This window comes from Phragmites australis, chromosome 1, assembly GCF_958298935.1.
Source record: "Phragmites australis chromosome 1, lpPhrAust1.1, whole genome shotgun sequence".
Lineage (NCBI taxonomy): Eukaryota > Viridiplantae > Streptophyta > Magnoliopsida > Poales > Poaceae > Phragmites > Phragmites australis.
In genome coordinates this window covers 2935603-2959920 of record NC_084921.1, presented here as the reverse complement: position 1 = coordinate 2959920, position 24318 = coordinate 2935603, and the positions used below count along the sequence as shown (strand labels likewise).

Here is a 24318-nt window from a genome sequence, read left to right as displayed (position 1 = left end):
CGTCTACCAGGACAACGGGAACACATTATAAAAATTCTATCCTCACATTATAAAAACATCATTCTAGATATTACATTTAGTTAAACGCATGGTATAGAGTTGTCATCCCAAATATTAAGCTTGGTGTATATGTTGTGTATTTTTCCATAGCTACAATACATACATTGTACAATGAATGATACCATCACAAATATTGCCATTCTGGTACATGATGAGCTGTTGCTGAGCAAGACAATAAAGGCATTGCACATAACACATGGTGTGCACATGTTTTTTTTTGTTGTATAGAAAATGTGAGGAGAAGGGATATAATTCTACACAACTAAAGTTTATTGTTAGTCAAAGTTTCAATTGTAAACATTAGTAAAGCCAAAAAAAGTTTGCTTCGTGCCAAGGATATGTTATCAAGGATGAGGAGGCACCGGGGAAAGGGTGGGCGTCGAAGAAGTGGCTATTTTTCCAACATATCGTGTTGACAACACCCGTTGATTCATCTAGCGCCCCAACCCCCATAACTCTGGTCTCCACTATCTCTTTCTAAAAACCCAACAACTCATTGCAAGGTTGCGTCAGTGTTGCAGCCACGATAGCCGTGTTCGCCATTAGGTTGGTGTGGAGCCGATAACCGACGTGTCGAATGGTGCGTAATTTTTTGGCTCTTTTTCCTAATTTGTTTGTGCAAGATCGTGAGGTGTGTAATATCCAGAGGCGGACCAAGGAGATGAAGCAAAAGCAGAGACAAACCCTACAACTCATCACAGATTTGTGTTAGCGTCGCAGTAATGGCAGTTGCTTTCTCCATCAAGTTGGTGTGGAGCCGCTGACCACCACATCGAATAGTGTGTGATTTTTTTACTCCTTTTCAGAACATGTTTGTGAAAAAACACGAGGCATTGTGTAAAATCATGAGTGGGCCAAGGAGATGAAGCAAAAGCGAGACATCGATAGGTGACGGGTGTGAGATAAGAGGCATAATGATAGCAAACGGAGTGTCACAGACAATTTTCTAAGATCAGTCAATGACAAAGTACCTAGAGATGGTTGCTAAAATAAATGTGTTTGTAACATGATTGGTCGTCTTGGTATGTCAGAAGTCAAAGACGATTTTCGATAGAAATCGTCTATGAGAAGACACAAATGGATATTAAGAAAAACCGTTTGTGATGTTTCATAAGATACAGATGGACATTACGAAAAATTGTCTGTGATATGTCATAAGACACATGGATATTAAGAAAATCCGTCTATGATGTGAAGACACAGATGGACAATAATAAAAACCGCATGTGATATGTCATAAGATACAAACAGATATTAACAAAAATCGTCTGTGATGTGTCATAACACACATACGAATATTAAGAAAAATCATCTGTGATGTGAATAAGGGTCCAAATGGTAAAATATTATATTACTATCATCAATGATGTATAAGTAAGATGGTAAGGAGTTTACACATGAGGTTGAAGGTCGCAGGTTCGATGCTCATAAATCACACCGGCACATATTTCGTGCGAAAAATTGTGTGACTTATGTGATGACATGTCATGGGTCGTGTGATGACTGGCCTAGGTGTGAAAATCCTATTTTTCTTAAAATTGTATTATAGACAGACATTAAGAAAAAAACATCTATTATGTGTCATAAGATATAGATGGACATTAACAAAAAGTCGTCTGTATGTAGCTATGTTACAGATAGGGTGTTAACCGTCTGTGATAAGTTCGATATCACAAATACTTTTACACATACGAAAATCAAACCCGTCCATGATAGGGTTTAACAACCATCTGTGATATCCTGTTCTGAGGTGGTGAAGGTAATTTCATCAGAAAGGTAAGTGGTCTAGCTCAGCCCAACCTTATGTTGTTAGAACACACAAGTTACTGTAATGAGATACATAAAGTGTAACCCAACTAGGAGGAAGTGCCGTGAAAAATCATGAGGCAGACCAAGGAGATGAAGCGAAAGTAGAGGCAAACCCCACAACTCGTCGCAGATTTGTGTCGGTACCATAGCCATGGCGCTTTCACCATTAGGTTAACATGGAGTCATTGGCCGTCGCGTTGACATGGGGTGCATGTTTTTTTTTTGCTCCTTTTCTAATATGTTTGTGCAAAATCATGAGGCAGATCAAAGAGATGAGGTGGAAGTGGAGGCAAACCACACAAACTTGCTATAGATTTGCATTGGCGCTGTTGCCATGGCTTCCTCTTTCTCCATCAGGTTGGTGGGGAGCCGCCGGCCACAACATCGAATGGTGCATGAATTTTTTTGGGTATTTTCCTAATTTGTATGTGCAAAAACATGAGACAGATCAAGGAGATAAAGTGGAACAGGAGGCAGAGACATCGACAGGTTAAGGGCATGAGTTACTATTGGAATTTTGTCAGAAAGGTAAGCGATCTAGCCCAGCCCAACCCTATGTGGTTGGAACGCACAAGCTAGAGGACTGAGACACATGAAGTGTAACACAAAGAGGAGGAAGTGCCATGAAAAATCATGAAGCAGATCAAGGAGATGAAGCAGAAGCAAAAGCAAACCACATAACTCATCACAGATTTGGGTCGGTGCCATAGCCATGGCAGCCGCTTTCTCTATCAAACAAGTGTGAAGACGCCGATCGCTGCATTTACGTAGGGCGCATTGTGTTTTTTTTTTTGCTCTTTTTCTGATTTGTTTATGCAAAATCATAAGGTGGATCAAGAAGATGAAGCGGAAGTAGAGGTGATCCCCGTAACTAGTCACAACTGAGTTGTGGTGCTTGTGGGAGGAGATAGAGAGGAGACCAGAAGGGGAAGGGATGAAAGGGTATTTAAAGGACATGGTGAATGCTTTCTCCGTTAGGTTGGTGTGGAGCCACCGGTTGTCTCGTCGAATGATACGTGATTTTTGTGGCTCTTTTTCCTAATGTATGTGCAAAATCATGAAGTGGACCAAGGAGATAAAGAGGAAGCAGAGGCGGAGACATCGACATGTGAAGGGCATGAGGTAGAGGCAGGGAATTTTGTTAGAAAGGTAAGTGGTCTAGCCTAGCCCAACCTTGTGTGTTTGGAACGCACAAGCTAGAGGAATGAGACACATAAAGTGTAACACAACGAGGAGGTGGGTTTGCGAAAAATCATGAGGTAAACCATGGAGATCAAGCGGAGGTAACCTCACAACTTGTCATCGTCATCGACAAGTTGTGGGGTTTAGGGGAGTAGACAGAGAGGATACCAGATGGGGAAAGGAGGAAAGGGTATTTAAAAGAGGGGGCAATTTGCTGAGTACCATCAAAGTTGCAAAAGTTAGAAAATACCATCGGTGAGCGGATAACATGTGGGTCATGGGTCTTATATATCATCGACACAGTCGATAATATTTTTCAATATGAGCACTTTTATAATAATATCCACCATTTTGCCTTAAAAGATATGACAGCCACTTTCTCCATCAAGTAGGTGTGGAGCCGCTGACCGTTGCATCAACAGGAGGTGTTTGGTTTTTTTTTCTTTTTTTGCTCCTTTTTTATTTGTTTGTGCAAAATCATGAGGCGTAGTTGTGCAAAATCATGACAGACCAAAGAGACGAAGGAGAAGCAAAGGCACGGAATAACATTTTTGGGAACTTTCGATTTCTTTGCGATGAATCATGAGGCAGATTAAGGAGATGGCAAAATCACGAGGCGTAGATGTCGTCAAGTGAAGGACGAGCGGAGTGAAATTTCACCATAAAGGTAAGTGGTCCAGCTTCCAATTCTTTGGTGTTAGATCGCACAAAATATAAAGTGTAATGATAGGTGTACATACTATATGGCCACATCACACACGCTATTAGGGTAACTAGATGCAGATGTACACGCGTGGGGTAGGATTTCCGTGTGCGTCCACCATTTCAAGCCCACCCCTGTTCCTTCCACCGCTTATGGTCCCCGTCACATGATGCGACTCGACGATCCAACACCCAAGATCGCGCCACGTCATCGGCCACTCACACTAAAAATTTCTCATTGGCCGTCGCTATCTGCAGTAATTAAGGGGGCGGTGGGCCCATAACACGACAGCAAGGCTAATAAATAAGCAGCTTTAAAAATATATTTTTTGGCAAAAGGAGCGGGAAGAAGTAAATAAATCGCCCAATTTTTTAATTCCTCTTGGAAATTGCTGTGTCCTTTAAATATCGTTTCCTCCCTTCCGCTTCCCTATCCTCTGTGTCTCCTCCCTCGAACCCCACAGCTCGTCGGCGTCGGCGCCGCAGCCATGCCGGCCGCTTTCTCCATCAGGTTGGTGTGGAGCCGTGCCGCCGCGTCGTCTCCCGGTGCATAGTTTTTTTTTGGTCCTGATCTGTTTCTGTGTTTCTGTAAAGGGGATACGCGGAGAGCATGAGGGGCACGGCGGCGGCGGAGCTCGGGCCGTTCGGCTTCACCGTCAAGGATTTGCCGCCGATGGAGGTGCGGCTGTTCCGGTGGTGGGAGAACGAGCTTGCCGCCGTCAAGGCTGCGGAGGCGGACGAAGAGGAGGAGGCGCTGGGGAAGGGGAGGGCGCCGAAGAAGCGGTCCATCTCCGACCTCTTCGCAGCGGCGCCCCCCGTGGACGCGTCCGACGGCGGCAACGCGGCGGAGGAGGACGAGGAGGAGGCCCTGTGCGCCATCATGCGGCGGACCAAGCTGAGGCGGAAGCGGAAGCGGAAGCTGGAAGCGGCGGCGGCGGCGGAGGAAACGACGGGAGGAGAAGGGAGCGAGGCGTTGGGGAATTCCGCCCGAAAGGTATGTCCAGCCCAGCCCAACCCGACCCGACCCACCCCTGCCCGCATCATGATACCATCTCGTCTTGTTCCAATGTGTTTTTCTCCTGCTTTTTCACAACGATTTATTATTTCTGGCGATCGATCTGCACCTCCTGCGTCGTTGCGATTTAGATTTGATAGACCGGATAGTGTTGGAATCGTTGGATGCTTTCAATAATTTCTACCTATCTCCGCCGCATCAATGCATGATATCTCGCTATTATTACTAGTATTGATAGTGGCTGATTTGGTTGGTATTTGAGGATGAGTGCTTTAGGAGGGGCCAAATTAGTCGTTGCTTTATATGGGGACGCGGCGCAGGATATTTTATGTAAGGATTATTTTGTGCATCACCGATTGGCTAATCGAAATCGCGATCATTAAGGCCAGCGAGTTCATGCGCAAGGACATACGAGTCCTGCTGCTTATAGAAGATGATTTGCTGGTCAAAGCTGTACAAGTATCGTGCTAAGTGTTAAAGCTGTTAGATTGGATGATTGTGGCCTCTTTCCTGATGGGCATGATTACCTTGCTAAGCTCATGACTGTTTCGTGCGTGACTGTTAGTGTTATTTCATGCTGAATTTGTCAGCTCTGATCGATCGACACGGAGGTTCAGCACATTGATGAAAAGGATCTCTGCAAGTTGAGAGACTTTGTTGATGCACGCTTAGGCAAAGATTAATTAGTTTGCGAGATGTTTATACGGCTAGCCAAACTGCTGGTTCCTGTTCGCGGCACGTACAAAGTAGCTACCGCTGGTACTATGCTACACCATCTTACATATGGTGTGTATGTGTCGTGTTTCCTTTCTCCCACAACATGCACGGTAGCTAGCCCCTGCACCTGCTGTGTGAAATGTTGTGAGGTGCGTACTATTTGGTGTCCGGCCGGCACATTTCTGCTGGGCCTGGACCCATACACAACACACGGGACTTCATCATAGGAAATGGACGTGGTGCAGGCATTTACTAGATCGAGATCTTCTGCATTATTGTTCTCTCTTGGCAATACGAGACTTCATCATTGCTTGGGTGATGTTTGATCATCACTTGTTCCGGTCCAAGAAAAAAGTGGTTGCATATACGCACGTATACAACATATACATAACTGGTCTGTAAATGTCTAGTGTCTACTGCCAGACATGGGCACAGTGTTTAGGTGATGATGAAGTTTTGGAATATATATGGCTGTCACCGTATGCTCGATGATCTGCTGTTCGTTTGCACGCTAGTAGATAAATTAATGTACTACCTAGTTACTTAATTATTAGCTCACCAACCGATACAATGTGGTCTAGTTTTTCTGTGCATACAATAGTTTAATACTACATGTTAAGGGTTGAAACGTTATCTGTCCATTTTTCACCGTTTCTCTAGCTAGCTTGAAATTAAGAACTAACCGAACCGTCATAAAATGGGTGTACAATATTTAGGGAGCAAGTAAGAGGATTAAGAGGAGGAGGTGGGGGGGGGGGAAAGACATCAATAATAGTAGTTAAGAAAAGCTTTTCATTCTATGTCTTTGCCTTGCATTGTTTTAGTAAAAGAACGTAAATTGAAAGCTGCTCAACTTCGCTAGGTAAATGCCTATAAGTGTGTTTGCAATTAATTAAATTTTTACGGGATATTTGTTTGGTCAATCCAATATTGCTTAATTTTCTTTACTGTTCTCTGCTTAATTTAGTAAAAAAAAAATGCATTGTAAATGTACGTGTATTCTCTAGATGTTTTTATTTTTCCTTTGTTTTTCTTACTGAATTGGTGATTATGCTACCCTATTTAGATGGTTTAGTTTGATTTATGAAAACTTCCATATACACCTTCAATGATCACATAAATACTGTTTTCACCTTAACTATAAGAAGCAGATCAAATAGCACTCGTCTTGATAACAAATGGTTTTGGCCAAAGTGCCCACCTCATTTTTTCCTTGACATCCCGAATCAATCTGACCCCACTTGTCATCACTTCCTCGTATTCATTTGACTCTCACCCAACTCTATCTGACCTCTCCGTGCAGCATCTCTCTCTCCTCTCTCTTAGCATGCACGTGCCATGTCTCACGTGGTCGCATGCATCTTTCGCCGTTATGCATTGTATCATGCCCCCTCTAGGTACATTGGACAGCACACCGTTGCTTTGTTACTAGAACCCCCTTTTTAGATGGAAATTTTCTCATCGGAGTGCTCACCGATGTGGCGGTAGCTTAGGTGGTTGTGGATCAAGGACTCTCATGATTGGTGGTGTTTAGGTGTATTGAATATGGTTGACAACATGGCCATGCAAACTATTTAGTGCCAAATTGCGGAAAGATTGTTATGATGGTGAAGACACAAATGTGTTGATCACCACTTGAGAGCACCGTTCCAGTTGTCCTTGTATGCCTATGTTATTGATGGAGATCAGATGGAACTTTTCTTTTCACGAGATGGCCCAGCAGAGGGGCCCACTGGTGCCACTGGTCGGAAGTCGGCGGCCTGGGAGCCGGCGCGAGGAGTTGAGGCTCGCCAACTTCCAAAGGTGCGATGCTCGGGTTCACAGATCAGATGGAATTAAGATGGAAGGTTGTTGAATGTTGAACAATTGATGCGAGAATGGTATTTGCTACCTCTTGTAGCTAATGTCTCCTTCCACCTGAAGATTTTGGAGAACATGACTTACTCATCGCCATCACCAGCATCCTCTAGTGATGGCCTCAACAATCAATAGGCAACTTGGAATCTAGGGATAAGAATAATATTTTTTGTTGTTAGATAAGTTATATATAGTGTGTGTGTGTATACACACACATACATACATACATATATATATATATATACGTACATCCGTACATACATACGGTAGTACTATTCTACGTCCAACCGGCCCAGCCCACCACGCTTGCCACATCAGATCGCCGGCCCCACGCCCTTGCCTTGAGTGCATGCGCTGCATGGGCCCCGCCCCATGCACCCTGGTCCTCGCACCTGACCCGCGCGATCTCGCTCGTGCACCACACATGCGCTGCACGTGCTTGCCTTGCACTAGCTCTTCATGCGCGCCACCCACGCGTACCCCGCCACACACCGATCCTTGGCAGTCATGTCAAAAAATCATGATGGCCTCTTTTGTTTAATCCCATGGTAAATGGCTGGCTTGGAAATGGCATCCACGTACTGATCCGTGCAGTCAAGTCCAAAAATTATGATGACCTCTCTTTGTTTAATCCCATAGCAAATGACCACTACATATAAATATCATGAATGCGTTGGGTAGTGACACTACTCCCTAACTCTTCACTCTCTTTGTTTATAGCCATGTTGGTATGGAAAATGAAGATACACAATCATTCAAAAGCAGCAGGCCAACATCATATGTTTTCTGTTGCACCTACCCTTCATGCCATAACTATTGATCAAAGTATTGAATACAAACTACTAACACTACTGACAAAAACTACTGAATAGTTTTACTATGACTGGGAACTGCTGACATTACTGACATAAGTTACTGCACTATTGATATAACTATTGAACTACTGACGTAACTACTGACACTATTTTAAACAAAACTACTGAGCAAATTTACTATGACTTGGAACTGTTGAACCAAAACTACTGACACTACTGAACTAAACTAATGATACTACTGGCAACTATTGACAACTGCTAACACTACTAACACAAACTACTGAACAAAAATTACTATGACTTGAAACTACTAACTAAACTATTAACACTACTGAACAAACTACTGAATAATTTTACTATAACTTGAAACTACTGAACAATTACTCACAACTAATGAACAAAAACCACTGAACACAATTTACTATGACTTGAAACAACTAAACACTACTGAGCAACTGTAGGAGTACTACTAAACAGCTACTGACAATTACTAATGCTACTGAACAATTTTTCGCCATTGCCTGTCGTCCTCTCTTTGTAGCCGTAGCAAAGTTGGTTGATTCCAACTGTCTTATCTTCACACAAAATGTTGATGCTATTATTTCTCATCACAAATCATCCATTCACAGATGACTTATGATGCATGCATGCATGCATCCATACACAAAGTAGCATGCTCAGTAGTGTGTGCATGCATGCATGCACGGATGGTGGCAAAACAAAATTCAACGCATACATGATGTGTGGGCCTTGAGTCATGAATGCAAGCGCACGCGGCTGGGTGCGGCAACGTGGTGCGGGGAAATACGGTGGGTGGGAAGCGCAGCTGGGCGGGCACATGCGCGTAGAGGAGCACGCGGTTAGGCGGCAGGCGCGTCTGGGCGAGCAGGCTGGGCTGGCACGTGCGCATGAGGGTGCGTGGGCTAGGCGGGTGGGCGCGAGGATAGGTTGGGCTGGGCTGAGCTAGGTGTAATTATTCTACACCATAGGTGTACAATAACACACACACACACACACATATATATATATATGTTGCGCACTAGCTAGCCGACTGAGCCATGTTGGTTTATAGTTGTGATTCAGAAACAGGTGAGTTATAACATGCTCAAAAACATAGTTACAACATGGTAGACACTCTAGTTACGATATGCATTTTTGAGTTTGGACTAGTTACAACATTGTAGACACTCTAGTAACAATATGTTGAACACTACACTAACAACATTATAGATAATCTAGTTACAATATGCTGAACAATAGTTGTAACATGTAGTTGCAACACGTAGTTATAATCACCATATGCTTATAGCTGTAACTCCTCTATGCACGAAGTTGCAACTGGTTGCAACCGCTGCTCGGTCTCCACTGGGTCTACGGGGTCGGTGAGTGGGAGCGCCCTTGGGGTGCGGGTGGCGCGCACTCGGTCTGTGGGGCTGGTGCGCGCGTCAGAGTTTGGTTGGCTGCTCGGTCGGGCAAGCACGCTCGGCTTGTGCGTATTCTGCAGGTATGCTACACGTACCTGCAGAATATATATATACAGTAGTGCTATTCTACACCTAGAATATAGAATAATTATTCTGCACCCCACCCGGCCCAGCCCACCTATGCCACAGCAGTTCACCGCCCAGCCCGTCCACACGCAACCAAAGCATGCCACGTGTCCCCACAGCTGCGCCTCACGCCCGCACGCTCGCGCCTGCATGAGCCATGTGGTGCGCTAGCCGCGCCTCCCACGCTCGCGCTTGCGCTTGCGTGCGCCACGTGGACCTCTTGCCCGCCCAGCGCGCCTACTCCTACACCATGTGCCCGTCTAGTAGGTGTCGGTAGTTTACCAGTACTACTGAACTACTGAACACTACATAGCACTACTGACAATACTGGACTACTGAACACTACTGAGCACTACAAGACTATTCTACACTCTGGATGTTGATAGTTATTCCAAGACGTCTAGTAGTGTTCAGTAGTTCTAAGTCAAAGTACTAATACTACTGACAACTACTAACACTACTGACACAAATTATTAAACAATTTTAATATGATTTGAAACTACTGAATATTGAACTACTGACATTACTGAACAATTTTTCATTAGTTGTTCAGGTACTGACGTAACTACTGAACAACAAAACTACTAACAACTATTGAAAAATTACTAGATGACAATTACTAGACACTACTGAAGAATTATTAGATGACAACTACTGAATAACTACTGAGTGGGTGGCACGGGACGAGCAACATGTGGCGAGCGCGGCACGGGTGCGTGAGGCGAGCGGCACGGTGACACATGGCACACGGGGGTGGCGTGGTTGCAAAATGGCTTGAAAGTGTTATACTACACCTAGGGTGTAGAATAATATTCTACACCACGGAGCCCAACGCGTGCCCAGTCCTATATATATATAGTCTATTCTGCGTCTAGACGCAACAGTGAACTACATTGCGCCACCTTCAGTTGCTACAACCACCTTCGCACCACCCCAGTTACGACTAAGAAACTAGTCAGTTACGACCCAAATATAGGTGAGTTACGATCACATATAAAGTGTATAATTACGAGAAGCATTGTAGTTTATTGCTGCATCATCTCCAGTTACGACTAAGAAAATAGTCAGTTACGACAACACAGATAGTTGAGTTACGATCACATGACAAAAAAGTTAGTTACGATAGCAACTATACTGTTTTTTGGATTGTAACTGGGGTGTGCTCAGAGGTGACCCAGTTGCGATCACAGTTACGACTAAGAAAATAGTCAGTTACGACAGCACAGATAGTTGAGTTACGATCACATAACAAAAAAGTCAATTACGATAGCAACTATACTGTTTTTTGGATCGTAAATGGGGATGTGCGCAGAGGTGACCCAGTTGTGATCACATGATAAAAAAATGCATATTGATAAGGTACCCAATTACGATCATATATGTTTGTAGTAATTGACCTATCTTGTGAGTCACAACTATACTGTTTTTTGGATCGTAACTGCGGGGTGACGCAATAGTGAACTACAGTGCGTCTAAGCACATAATAGATATACAGTATATATATACAGCGAGTCTATTCTGCGCCTAGGCGCAACAGTGAACTACGTTGCGCCACCCTCAGTTGTTGCAGCCACCTTCGCACCACCTCAGTTACGACTAAGAAACTAGTCAGTTACAACAGCACATATAGGTGAGTTACGATCACATGATAAAAGTATATAATTACGAGAAGTATTGTAGTTTACTGCTGCGTCACCCCCAGTTACGACTAAAAAAATAATCAGCTATTGCAGCACAGTTAGTTGAGTTACGATCACATGACAAAAAAGTCAGTTACGATAGTAACTATACTGCTTTTTGGATTGTAACTGGGGTGTGCGCAGAGGTGAACCAGTTGCGATCAAAGTTACAACTAAGAAAATAGTCAGTTACAATAGCACAGATAGTTGAGTTACGATCACATGACAAAAAAAGTCAGTTACGATAGCAATTATATTGTTTTTGGATCGTAACTGAGGGTGTGCACAGAGGTGAGCCAGTTGCGATCGCATGATAAAAAAGTGCATAATTACGACTAGATAAGATACCCAGTTACGACCATATATGTTTGTAGTAACTGGCCTATCTTGTGAGTCGCAACTATACTATTTTTTTTATCATAACTGTGGGGTAGCGCAACAGTGAATTACAGTGCGCCTAGGCACATAATAGATATATATAGTTTGTGTGTGTGTATGTGTGTATTGGGACTCTATATTATAGGTCAAATCAACACGTCCCTATTAAAGAGACTAGCAGCATAGTATGGACCAATAATAATCTTGTGTATCTCTTCCACAGGTTCTCTCATTTTAGTTTGTAGTCTATCTTCCTCTATAACAAAACAACTACTTTCAAGCCATTTTGCATGCCACCCTTTGTATGGTAGTTATCCTGCACAACGAATTGGCATTGGAATAGTTCACCATGTCTAATGTCTTCTTCTACCAATAAAATAAGGCCTTAAGAGCAAGCAACTAGAAGATCCTTGTTGTACTAGATACGCAAGAGGTCTTGATGAAAATAATGGTGAAGATGGAGAAGAAAAACAATTTGCTACACTGGTCATGCTTTCACCGCTGACATCATCCGTCATCGAGGAACAAGATTTTATGGCCATCTATCCTATCTATATCGTCAATCAATGGCATGTTATGTTCGGTGCAGAGCAAGGCAAGTGCCATGTGTAGGATCATGGAGTTGCATCTCTCCACAATCAGTTACACTCCATGGCTCTGCTGCCCTGATTTGATCTCCTACGCCGGACGCCTTTCCTGACATTGGGCTATGCTAATAAAGGTTCCCCTTTATTGTAGCCAATCATTGACGTTGTCATGCTGACCCCTCCTAAGACTCAATACAATGCCCTTCAATCATTGTGGATCACTGAAAACTTCAATCGTGGCAGTGGCTTAGGTCAAAGACGATCCTCTTGTCCGGTAGTGGTACACTGATATTGTAACTACATGTTTGGACGGTATTCTATGTTTGTTATCATGTTTTGAATTAGATTGAATGGACAATCATACACAACTTTAGGCTGGTATAGGAATTAGTGGTCCTTGGATCTGGTCAGTCAAGAGATTCACCATTTACATTTCATCATTGCCCCTCCTCCCTTCTCCCGGTCCTATGATTCAAATTCTAGACTTCCAAATGTAATAATCTTGGAGCTATGTTGGACCTTTTGGTTTGATCATCGAAGTCGCTCCAGGAGATCGACCAAGACAAGCAGCCTTTCGTCCCTGCTGGCGGAGGAATGTTCCCAGGACCTTCTTTCAGGGGCATCCCATTTTGAGCCTTTGCCAGAAGATAAACAGGATGGGCATCATCCTGACGCGTCATTCCATAATCTACTCTCCGATGCTAAACAAGCAAGCACCTAGGTGATTGAGGAGAAGATGTTGCTTTTGCATAAAGACTTGCCATGTAGGTCGGGAGTGCACTTGGAAACTAGAATCAAGCCAAAGGGGAAGGATTAGTTTGACATCTTTGAACGTTTTTGGAATATTTTCATGCTGCTCGGCTATCCTCTCCAGTCAGGCATAATTCCTCTAACAATTCTAGCTTTCAAAAAACATATGCACAAGTTCTCATGGCTGGTAGGGCTGGCCCCAAGGATGATGATGCGGCATTTGGTTCTGCCGTGGATAGTGGAAGTTCCACCTTCGTCAGGAGTAGCGGTCCTATCCCAGGGGCACAGGACAAGACAATCAGAGATGGCAAGAGGGCTTTCGGCAAGCAGGAGACCTTCTTGCACGCTGATGCATCAAGGCCACCAAGATTTACTTCTTTCAGTGATGTCGCCTCCCGTGGGGGGTTCGGCAGCAACTCTGGTTCAGGTGGCCTCCATAGCGGACCTTTCTCTTTTGAGGTTACTGCACCAAAGAGGCCTACAGTGGGCGCAGGCGCGAGTCACTAGCCGTTCGGGCGGACGCGGCTATGGCAATAATTGGCCTATAGTCCGGCCGTCTTCGCTATCGAACCAGGGGCCTCTACTCTCAAGGAATGCCGTTGACATCAAGACCAAAGGTAACAAGCCTTCATACTACTTTCGTTGCAAAACAAAGGGACACACTCAAGAGAAATGCAAAGAGGTTCTTTACTGTAACATCTGCGACAAAAGTGATCACAAGGCTTCAAGTGCCCTATACTCAAGATCCCCAAACCGAATGCTTTGCTATTTGGCTTTGGTGCGAATAAATTGGGGTTCTTGCAGATTCCTGTGGTTAGTGGAAAAAGTGTTGCATCCAATTCAACTCCTATGGCCATGATCAAGTCTCTCGGTTGAGGTTGTACAATATGAACTACAATGTCTCACTCGTCTGGATTGGAAATGGGAGATAAAATTGCTTGATGATGGTAACTTCCTTGTGGCATTCCCATCTGAGGAAGAGCTTCACAAGATAGTTGGCATCGAGTTTTGTCTTAATGCTCATGGCGTCACTTTGGCAATCTTAGAATAGGAACTATCGGGGGATCCAAAATCGTCTTTTCAATTAGACAAAATTTGGGTGCACATCGATGGGGTCCTGGCTGTACTTCGTCATTATTTAGGAATCTGGGCTATTGGAACTATATTAGGCGCACTGCAGGAAGTGGACATGCAATGCCTAAGGAGGCAGGGAATTGTCTGTCTCCAAGTAGCAATGTTGGATGCAAGTTTGTTCCCTCTCAGGTCAAATGTAATCTACAGTATTGATGGTTATGATATATCTTTCTCTTGCGAGTCGTCCGATTTTCAGGTCAAAGTAGATCCGACTCCTCCGCAAGATGGGGAACCGGATCTCGATGAGGACGATCTCTGGGAGGAGGAAGATCCTGGACAGCAGGACCATTTGAGCAAAAAAGCAAAAAACTCTACGTCTAATCAAAATATGAAGCAAAAGGGCATGTCGACTAAGTCGATGCAGGTTGACGCGGAGGTTTCAAATAGGAATCTCATCACGTCAATTTCATCTCTTGATGGCAGTCGGGGTGGAACACAAAATTGCGGTCACGCCTTTCAATCTGAAAAAAATTTCGACCCGGAAATGTAACGAGCAAGGTGGTGCAGCCCTGTGGAATGGTCTAGCTCAGCAGGGCAGCAGAGCTTGCGGCATTCAGTCAAGCGCCCCTGCACAAGTGTTTACTTCTGTTGGACCAAAATCTTTGCAAGTATACTCTAGAAAAAGAACAACAGCTGACAATTCTATGGTTAAGGAATTGGACCGGCCGGAGGACTGCCAAGTGTTGTCGCCCAGGATGGTCAGGTCTGTGGCTGGTCAGGCTGGCAGCATGCACATGCACGAAGCAGACTTGGCACGCAAGGTGTTCATACCGGCCAAGGATCAGGGATGCTTTCGCTCAAGTGCATGTGATGAGTTGCTGGCTGGTGGCCGGAAGATGGCAGGCACATCTGTGGCTTCTGGAGTTTCTCTGACACCTCCATCAATTGGGAGCCCTGCGGGAAGTTCTGCTACACCATCCATGACTCCAATGGTATCTATCTGTGAGGGAGATGTCGGTGCAGTGCTAGCTCAGGTTGAACCGGCCCATTCATTGAAGAATGTGAGAAGCTTAGCGTCGATGCTTGCTAGGATTCGTAGAAGCGAACGTTCGGCTACTACATAGGGCGACGGTGGTGTGGCAGCGTCAGATGAGATTCGTTGACTCGTGCGATGCGTCGTACAGCCTTCAAGAACTTAGACGGACCAACCCCGTCTCATGGGAAATTAAAGCAGATTGCGAGAAATGCAACCTCGCATTGGTCACATACCTCAGCCGCGTCAACAACATGTATGGTCATTGCCACCCCTCCCAGTCTTTGCTACTCTAAGGAGTGAGGATGAGTCTTTGCTACTCCTTAACAATCTTTGCTACTCTAAGGAATGTATTTTATCGAATATTTCAGATCTTGGAGTAGTTTAGGGTACTAACGAAGTGGATATAGAACAGTCTATTAAGGAGATTATAAGCGTGGAAGATGATAATTTAAGATCATCATCCATAAATAAGAGAGATAATATGTCTACAACTAAACCCTCAAATGAAAATGAAAGCAGTGAGGATGAGTCAGATTCTGAACTTGATCCACTCTTATCCCACTTGCTAAAAGATTTAACGAAGGTGGAAAATGATGAGGTTGAGCATGGTGACATGTTTTGCGACCTAGCCGTTACACCTCGCAATAAAAAAACCCACTCCGCAAAATTAAAGAAAAAAAGGACGGAAACCACGTCCGTTAAGATAAAACATAAATCCAATATTGTCAAATGAAAGGAGTTTTCTAGAATAGCAGAGATCTCAGTGACTTGGCTAAGTTTCGTTTCATAAACGATTGTGCTCATGATAACAATTTGGATTTTATTGCTCTTCTAGAAACCGGGAAGAAAGAGGCCGATGTGAGTTTACTCCAACACCTTTCAGGTGGATTGGAGTTAGACTGGCACTGTCTGCCCCCTAGGGGTAGGTCTGGTAGCATTTTTATTGTGGTGAACCTAGCTACTTATGAGATTATCCAGATTTCGGATGGAGATTTCTGTGTTAAGTTACATTTACGAAACAAGATTGATTCTTTTATGTGGTCTCTCATAGTTGTGTATGGACCAACCCATAATGACCTAAAAGCAAAGTTTCTAGAAGAGATGGCAAATATACCGGAATAATCCTCACCCTCTGCTGATTGGAGAGGATTTTAACATTCTGAGGTTTAGGCGGGGAAAAAATAATGACAAATTCTCAAACCGCTGGCCATCTCTTTTCAATGACGTCATTGACAGCTTGGACCTAAGGGAGATTGAGCTAACGGGAAGGCAAATACACCCGGGCAAATAATCATCGCAAACCGACTTTTGAGAAACTAGATTGGGTGTTAATGTCCATGGAATGGGAAATTAAGTACCCACTAGTTACCTTCAAGTGTTGGAAAGAACAGAAGTTTCGGACCATACTCCCATATTCCTTAATACGGGAAGCCCAGCCCAGCAAAGTGGTCACAAACCCTTCAAGCTAGAACTGGGTTGGTTTGGTTGTGAAGGTTTTGCGGACCGTATAAAGGAGGTTTGGAGCCGAACCAATAAGGGACAAGCTCAAGCCCAAAAATGGTCAAACAAACTGAGTGCGCTTAGACTCCATCTCAGAGGATGGGCTCCACACACAAGTGGCAAATACAAACAACAAAAGAATGAGCTCCTGAAAACAATAGATGCCCTTGATAAAACATCGAAGTCAAGGGAATTATTTGATTCCAAGCTCCACCTAAAGAATCAAGCCAATGAAAAGTTAGTTCAACTCCTACGGGAGGAAGAAACCAAGTACTTTCAAAGAGATGATAACACAAAGTACTTTCAAATGATAGCAAATGAAAAACACAGGAAACATAGAATTTTCTGCCTTGAGGGGATGAAGGGAGAATTGGGGGTGAAACTCAATTAAAGGACTACACAACAAAGTATTATAAAAATGTATTTGGTCCTCCTGCGACGAATAACTTTTCCATGAGTGAATCATGGATTGAGGACATACCATAGGTAACTGAGGCCGAAAATGAAATTCTCACAACCCCCTTTACAGAAGAAGAGGTATGTATCGTTGTGATTCAAATGGAACACAACAAAGCCCCTGGCCCCAATGGTTTCCTAGTGGAATTTTATAGGCTTTCTGGGATGTGATCAAGGAGGAATTAATGATGGTGTTCCATGAGCTGCATTCTGGAGATCTTCGGCTCTTTAGCCTAAACTTTGGGGAAATAATCCTTATACCAAAAACCAAAGATGTCTGTCGGATTCAACAATATAGGCCAATATGCCTATTGAATGTGAGTTTCAAAATCTTCACGAAGGTTGCAACCAATTGCAATAATTGCATTGCGGACCGCATAATCCGCCCCACCCAAACAGCATTTATGCGGGGTCATAACATTCTGGAAGGGGTCGTTATACTGCATTAAACCATACATGAACTCCATAGAAAGAAACTAAATGGAGTAGTTTTAAAAATTGATTTTGAGAAGGCTTATGACAAAGTTAAATGGCCATTTCTATTATAGTGCCTTCGGATGAAAAGTTTCTCACCGAAATGGTGCTCTTGTGTGGAACGTTTCATATCTGGAGGAAATGTAACCATCAAAGTGAATGATTCAACTGGTCGGTTTTTCCAAACCAAAAAAGGTCTGCGTCAAGGGGATCTCTTATCACCGATCCTTGTTAACATTGTCGCTAACATGTTGGCAACCTTGATCGATAGATCGATTAGAGCAGATCAAGTAAATGGATTAGTTCCCCATCTTGTTCAGGAGGGTCTTTCGATTCTCCAATATACGGATGATACAATCATCTTTATGGATCATGACTTAGAAAAAGATCAAAAACTTGAAACACATTCTCTGCATCTTCGAGCAACTATCTGGCTTAAACATCAATTTCCATAAGAGCGATTTGTTCTATTTTGGGGAAGCAAAAGATAGTGCAAGCCATTACAAAGAAATTTTCGGATGTGCCAAAGGTGAGTTCCCTTTGCGCTATCTGGGAATACCTATTCACTACCGTAAACTCTGAAACTCGGATTGGAAGGGTGTTGAAGAGAGATTTGAAAATAGACTGAGTAGTTGGATGGGCAAGTACTTATCTTCGGGAGGTAGACTTGTCCTCCTGAACTCTGTGCTTAGCAATCTTCCAACTTATATGATGTCTTTCTTTCTGATCCCTCGTGGAGTTCTCAAAAGACTAGATTATTTTCGTTCTAGATTCTTCTGGCAGAATGACAGTCACAAAAAGAAGTATCGGTTAGCAAAATGGAGTGTCCTCTGCCAACCTAAAGATCAAGGGGGTTTAGGGATCCAAAATCTCGATGCTTAAAATAACGCTCTTCTTTGTAATTGGCGTTACAAATTAGTTACTGAGAAAGGGATGTGGCAGAACCTTCTTCACAATAAATATTTAGGGTCAAAACCCCTTTCACAAGTTAGCTGGAACGCTGGTGATTCACATTTATGGGCAGGCTTGATGAGGGTGAAGCATCATTTTTTCGCTTTGGTACCTTCATAATCAATTATGGCTCAGAGACCAGGTTTTGGGAAGATATTTGGCTTGGTAACTCGGCCCTTAGCATCCAATATCCTGGTCTTTACAACATAGCTCATAACAAACATGACATGGTAGCTAGCGTTTTGCAATCTTTTCCACCAAACATTGCATTCGTCGAAACCTGAGCGGTCCTAAGTTGATAGCGTGGAGCGACATGCTCTCCCGCCTTATCAACATCAACCTTACATTAGAACCCGATGAATTTCGGTGGAAGCTAACTAAATGTGGTAGGTTCTCAGTTCGGTCTCTATATCGTGCTCTTATTAATAACAATGAACCTCGAAGGAGCAAAAAAATCTGAAAGATTAAAATACCTTTAAAGATAAAAGTCTTCCTTTGGTACCTTCAAAAAGGGGTCCTCCTAACAAAAGATAATCTGTTCAAGAGACAGTGGTAAGGTAGTCAGAAGTGCTGCTTTTGTCATAAGAATGAGACGATTAAGCATCTCTTTTTTATTGCCGCTTTGCACGCTCTGCATGATTTATTATTCAAGTGGCTTCCAATCTTTACCCTCCTAGGAGCGTTCCAAATATATTTGGCAGTTGGCTTACAGGGATTAGTAAACATTGGAAAGAAAAAATTATGGTAGCAACGGCAGCATTTTGTTGATCGTTGTGGCTATGCAGGAATGATGTGATTTTTAACAAAAGGAAAATTAATTCTCCTTTACAGGTTATCTTTACATGTATGCGATGGCTTTGTACTTGGACTATGTTGCAGCGGGAGGAGCACCGACATATGGTGGAGGCGGCATGTTCTTTTTTGGTCTGGGCGGTCAAGGGTATCTTTACCGGGTTTGGATGGGAGTCTAGATTTCGGATAGAAGACCCTTAATAGTCCGCTTGCCATCTCCATCTTTTTTGTTTATATGCTTTTGTTTCGTTGTTTGGCTATGTGCATCTGAACTATGCAAAAGCCGAAAGTGAACTCTTATGTGTTTTGTATCATCTTGATGTATCACTAAGAGTCAATAAAGCTTCTTTTATCAAAAAAATAATAATCTTGGAGCTATATTGATCCTTGCACCGGCAACATTTTGACCTATGCTTCACTTGTGGTTGATGTATCTGTATCACGTATCAGCAAGCATTGCCATCATATTGGGTTCAGATAATTCTCAAACATGTTTTAGAGAGTTCCCATAGAAAGTGTTAGACCCTTGTTAGACACCCATCAGACCCCATTATCTTTATGTATCAGGCAGTGTTGGTCGAACATGATTTTACGGCTATATTTTTCATAACATTGCTGATGAGTGATGACATAAGAGACATATGTTGTACATACAATTTCAACAGGTAACTAACAGGCAATTAAGTTATCTTGCAAGTATGTAAAGGCACGATCGTCTAGTCACCCAGGCACCAACATTGTTTTGTTTTTGTACGGTGCACATGTGCTTAATTCCAAAATCCTAAATACATTAATAAGCAAGAAGTAAGTTATGTTTTCTTACAAGCTTTAGTTTGTAGAATATTTTTCAGTTAGTTTGAAGTAACTATGATCTTGAATAGGTTCATCCTTGAATTATTACCCTCTATTAGCCTCGAATAATTTCCAGTATTTCAAATTTCTATGAATATATATGCATCCATCTGCATCCCTTTCTATAATGAACCTACTTTCCTGAAGGGTTCTCAATCAATCTATATGCATGTGGTTGTTCTGTCTGGTTTCTAATTGTTTATATATTGCATTCACAATTAATTATATGTATCTCTTGCCATCAATTAATATTGCTCAATTCTGCAGAAAGCACTTGACAAGCCAAATTTGCGAGATGAACTGGATACTCCTGAGGCATCAAAGGAACCTGAAGATGAACATCATCTCAGTACAGAGAAGGAAAAGACCCCAGATCTTAAAGGAAGGAAGCATGGAAAAATCAATAGCTTACAGAAGAAGGCTGATATGCTAAAGTATATTGAGAGTAGAAAGGCTATTAAGGTGGGGAAACAGCGAGACATTAAAAAAATGCTCCCTTTGCATAGCATTATGAAGAAGTACACAATGCACACATCTGTCAAAATGGTTAAGGAAAAACGTGGCAATTTAAAAGGCACTGGAGTCATAGAACTCTGCCGCAAATCAGTAAGGCGTGTCAAATTCTCGGAAGCGAATGATGTACTTGGCAGTAAGAAGCAAAGTTCTAAGATACCCCAACTGGAAAGTCTCTGCAAGATATTCTCTGATGCTATGACTTCATCATCATCCACAGACATGTCCAGTGAAGGGGAGAAACACATTGTTGCAGAAAGTAGTAGTTCTCACATGCCTGAGAAAGCCTTCACTAAGGCTAAGGAAGCAAATGAGAATAAAAATTACGAGAATGACTGTGAGCTCAGCAACACCGGGTTGTCCACCTGTTTGTTTGATCTGAATCAGGCTCTCCCAGAATCTACTGATTTCAACAGCCCGTACATTCCAAGTTCAAAGGTGTCATATCTTGAGCATACACAGGATGGAACTTTCAGTATGGATCAACAAGTTCTTGATAATGGAAGAGAAAACCAGAAAGATTTGTTTTTTGATCCACGCGGACCGGAACACCAGCAGCATGCTACTGACTTGGACACCAGAACTAAAGGCAAGTCCCTTTATGCACTGCCAAACCGTATGGTTCAGGATTCAGTTCAGCTGCAACAAAATTGGTGCTCCATGACTCTGCATCACGGTGTCTCTCAGCTTTCAACTGGAGGTGAACCTCCTTCCTGTCAATGTCGAGAATATAATCTGTCACATAGTGAGAAGCCAAATTTTCATTCAGAAATGAACTTGCAACAAGAATCTAGGCCTGCTGCAGGACAAACTGTGCGCTTGATGGGTAAAGATCTTACAGTATCCAAAACCAGAGTTGACTATTTGGCTGAGACAGCACAGAATGACACAGGTACTTTTAAAGACTATCTTAACACAAAAATGGTCTTGAAATTGCCGCGACAAGGCCAGCCTTTCCTATCATTACAAGCTCAGAGTATCCCCATTGTTTCAGCAAATTCTGCAATCACAGCTCAGGCGCATTTTGGATACAGAACCCCGCATGATTTCAGTCACCCTTTGCCCACTGCCAGTGTGTTCTCTGGTGATCCATCACCATATGAAGACAGGTCCAGGAACTTTACGAACTTGCAGTCTCATCAAAATGTTCTATTGGGGTGTCCAGCTCTTCCCAATCATGGCAGTGCAGCATTCCTTCAGAATTCGGCAGCTCCATGGCGTTATTACTCTGATCATTCCACTAGGACAGAATCACCCTCAGCTTCATTTTTGCCTACGATCACGCGACATGTGACACCGTATTCAGATTACCATGCCAATTTGCCTCAGCCATATGTTGTGTATTCTGCAAGCTCATCAGTGCACCCTTATAACTCTGCGAGTTTTACATGGAGTCACCCAGACCAGGTAGTTAAAGGAGTTCCTGATAGCAGAGCTTCTACAGCCCTTCCATCCAGAAATGCAGACACTGGAACGGCAAGAGCTGTTCCTGACAACTTTAATACTCCATCTAGCAGCCGTTATGTGGTGAGATCAGGCCCGGTAAAGCTCTGTGCTGGGGCGAAGCATATCCTGATGCCGAGTGAGAACACGGAAGACGACAATTCTGCACCAGTGTATTCTTGTGTGTCCTTCAGTAGCAATAATGGAAATGTTTCAGCGCCTCAGAATAAAGGAGCAGATTTCCGTAAGCTCTAGTCCAAAAGCTGGAGTAGTTTGCGCATCTGTTTTCTGAGCAGCTGCTGAGCAACTCGGTGGAGGTATAGTTTTTTTTGCTATGTTGTTTTTTTAAAACATTTCAGTTTCTTCACTGCAGTAATTTTCAGCAAATGGTTGGATTCATTTAGCTGTATGAATATGTTTTTTTTGGTCTCGCTGTATACTATGAAGTAGCTTACTTTTTCGCTCAAAATCCAACTGTTTTAGATTTGATCCCTTTAACTTCCTTTTAAAATTGGAAAAAGGAACTGGGGACTGATGTCCTTCAGTTTAAAACTCATTTCTTTTGCTTTTCACGATGTTAAAATAGTACTACTTTCTTTTTAAAATATTTAGAACGCTTTAAGCTACCACAAGTTTTGCCTCTCCATTTAGCCGGAGAAACCTTAAAGCTGAAAACCAAAATAAAGGCAGATCCTGATAGGTATCCATGCCAAAAAATACGTTCTTTTTTATTGGCCAAAATGCAAAGGATACAAAATTGGGAGACTCATCTGCCTGCCAGTGACTATCTGTAGCAATTTGCAAGGCCCAATCTCCTCGGTCCAACAGCCATCCCTGACTGACCACAACTGGTAGGTAGGCAGAGTTACCAAACAAAGATCTGCCATTCTGCCTTGCTCACGGTCACGGGCACGACCAAACGTTGGGATCTGCCGATCGCTTTGGCATCGGCATCGGCATCGGCATTCTGCATGCACTCACCTCAGCTCTGCTGTTCGCTGCACGTTTCAGGCTCGCTCTGCTGCTGCTGTCCCAGCCTCACCTTTGCTTCTGCTCCCACATCTGTGAGAGTACTGCATATCTCTCTGTGTATCTTTGATGTCGTCACTTTGGATGCTGGTATGTGTTAGACAGATTGGTCACGCTGCTCAATCACAGATAATTCACACCCCTGACCCATCAACCCTGACACTGGATTTGAGGGATTGTTTTAGTTATCTGGTTCACAAATATTCAGATCCAATTTTTTTCTTGAACCAAACAATTTCCAGTTTTGTCGACTTATAATATTGGCGAGAGAAACAAAAATGATTCAGTTTATCAAATGCCTCGCTCCTTTACTTTCATAGTGTTTATTAACCAGTGTCTTTTATGCAAATTAACGCCTTTTCCTGCTCCTTGTATTTTAAGGTGTTGAAGATGGTGGCAAATGCAATCGATGATGGTGATGTAGAACTTATAATATACAATCTGGAGGATGTCAAAGAAAATGAGCTCATTTGGAGGGTGTATGGTTTTGTGGCCTGGAACACTTTCAAATCCCTTTAGTTTCTTCTTAGAGAGAGAGAGAGAGAGAGAGAGAGAGAGAACCCGTTAGTTCTGTAGTTGGATTTGTTTTCGTTAAGAAAAATGGCAAGTGCGCTCAGGTGTGAAGCATGTGAACTTCTAGAGCATACCTGAAGTGTTTATGTAGCTACCGGTGACAAAATAGAATCTAAATGCGACTAAAAAGTTTGTGAGTGGTACAATTGGTGCGCCATCTGGATTTCATGTCATAAAGGGAAGACTTGCATAGTTCTTTAATGTTGTACCACTCACAAACTCCATGTTAGATGATTAATTGTCGTCTTTTTCATTGAAACCAAATTGCAAGTGCAAATATCATGTGCATAAACCTATATTGTTCAACATATGTACCAGCTCAACCTGTCCATTATCTCTATATCCTAGTGAAATGTTTGCGTGCATCGAGACAGCGACTGAGTCCTCGATTCTTCTCGAGCCGTCACTGTACACAGTCTTCCTCTTCCCCTATCCCTTCCGCTACCCCGTACGGCCTTCCATCGTGTGTTGGCTTCCAAGGGCGAGTTGCCGATATCCCTTCTTCCAAGCGAGCGACGTCAACC

At 43.1% G+C, this 24318-nt stretch overlaps 1 protein-coding gene across 1 annotated transcript; it reads left to right on the top strand.

Annotated features, from left to right (window-relative positions):
* The first annotated feature begins 4130 nt into the window (after positions 1-4130).
* Positions 4131-24086, top strand: LOC133916884 (uncharacterized). Its single transcript, XM_062360800.1, has 4 exons — positions 4131-4264; positions 4348-4747; positions 20504-22509; positions 23603-24086. Exons 1-3 carry the CDS (start codon positions 4242-4244, stop codon positions 22445-22447), a joined length of 2367 nt encoding a protein of 788 aa, XP_062216784.1. The 5' UTR covers positions 4131-4241; the 3' UTR covers positions 22448-22509; positions 23603-24086.
* The last annotated feature ends 232 nt before the right edge of the window (positions 24087-24318 follow it).

What these genes read in the sequence shown, in the direction of transcription:
- LOC133916884 (XM_062360800.1), top strand. Translation starts at nt 4,242, where the DNA reads ATGCCGGCCGCTTTCTCCATCAG. An exon ending in CCGGCCGCTTTCTCCATCAG is followed by an intron (nt 4,265 to 4,347) that starts GTTGGTGTGGAG and finishes GTTTCTGTAAAG; the next exon opens with GGGATACGCGGAGAGCATGA. An exon ending in TGGGGAATTCCGCCCGAAAG is followed by an intron (nt 4,748 to 20,503) that starts GTATGTCCAGCC and finishes TCAATTCTGCAG; the next exon opens with AAAGCACTTGACAAGCCAAA.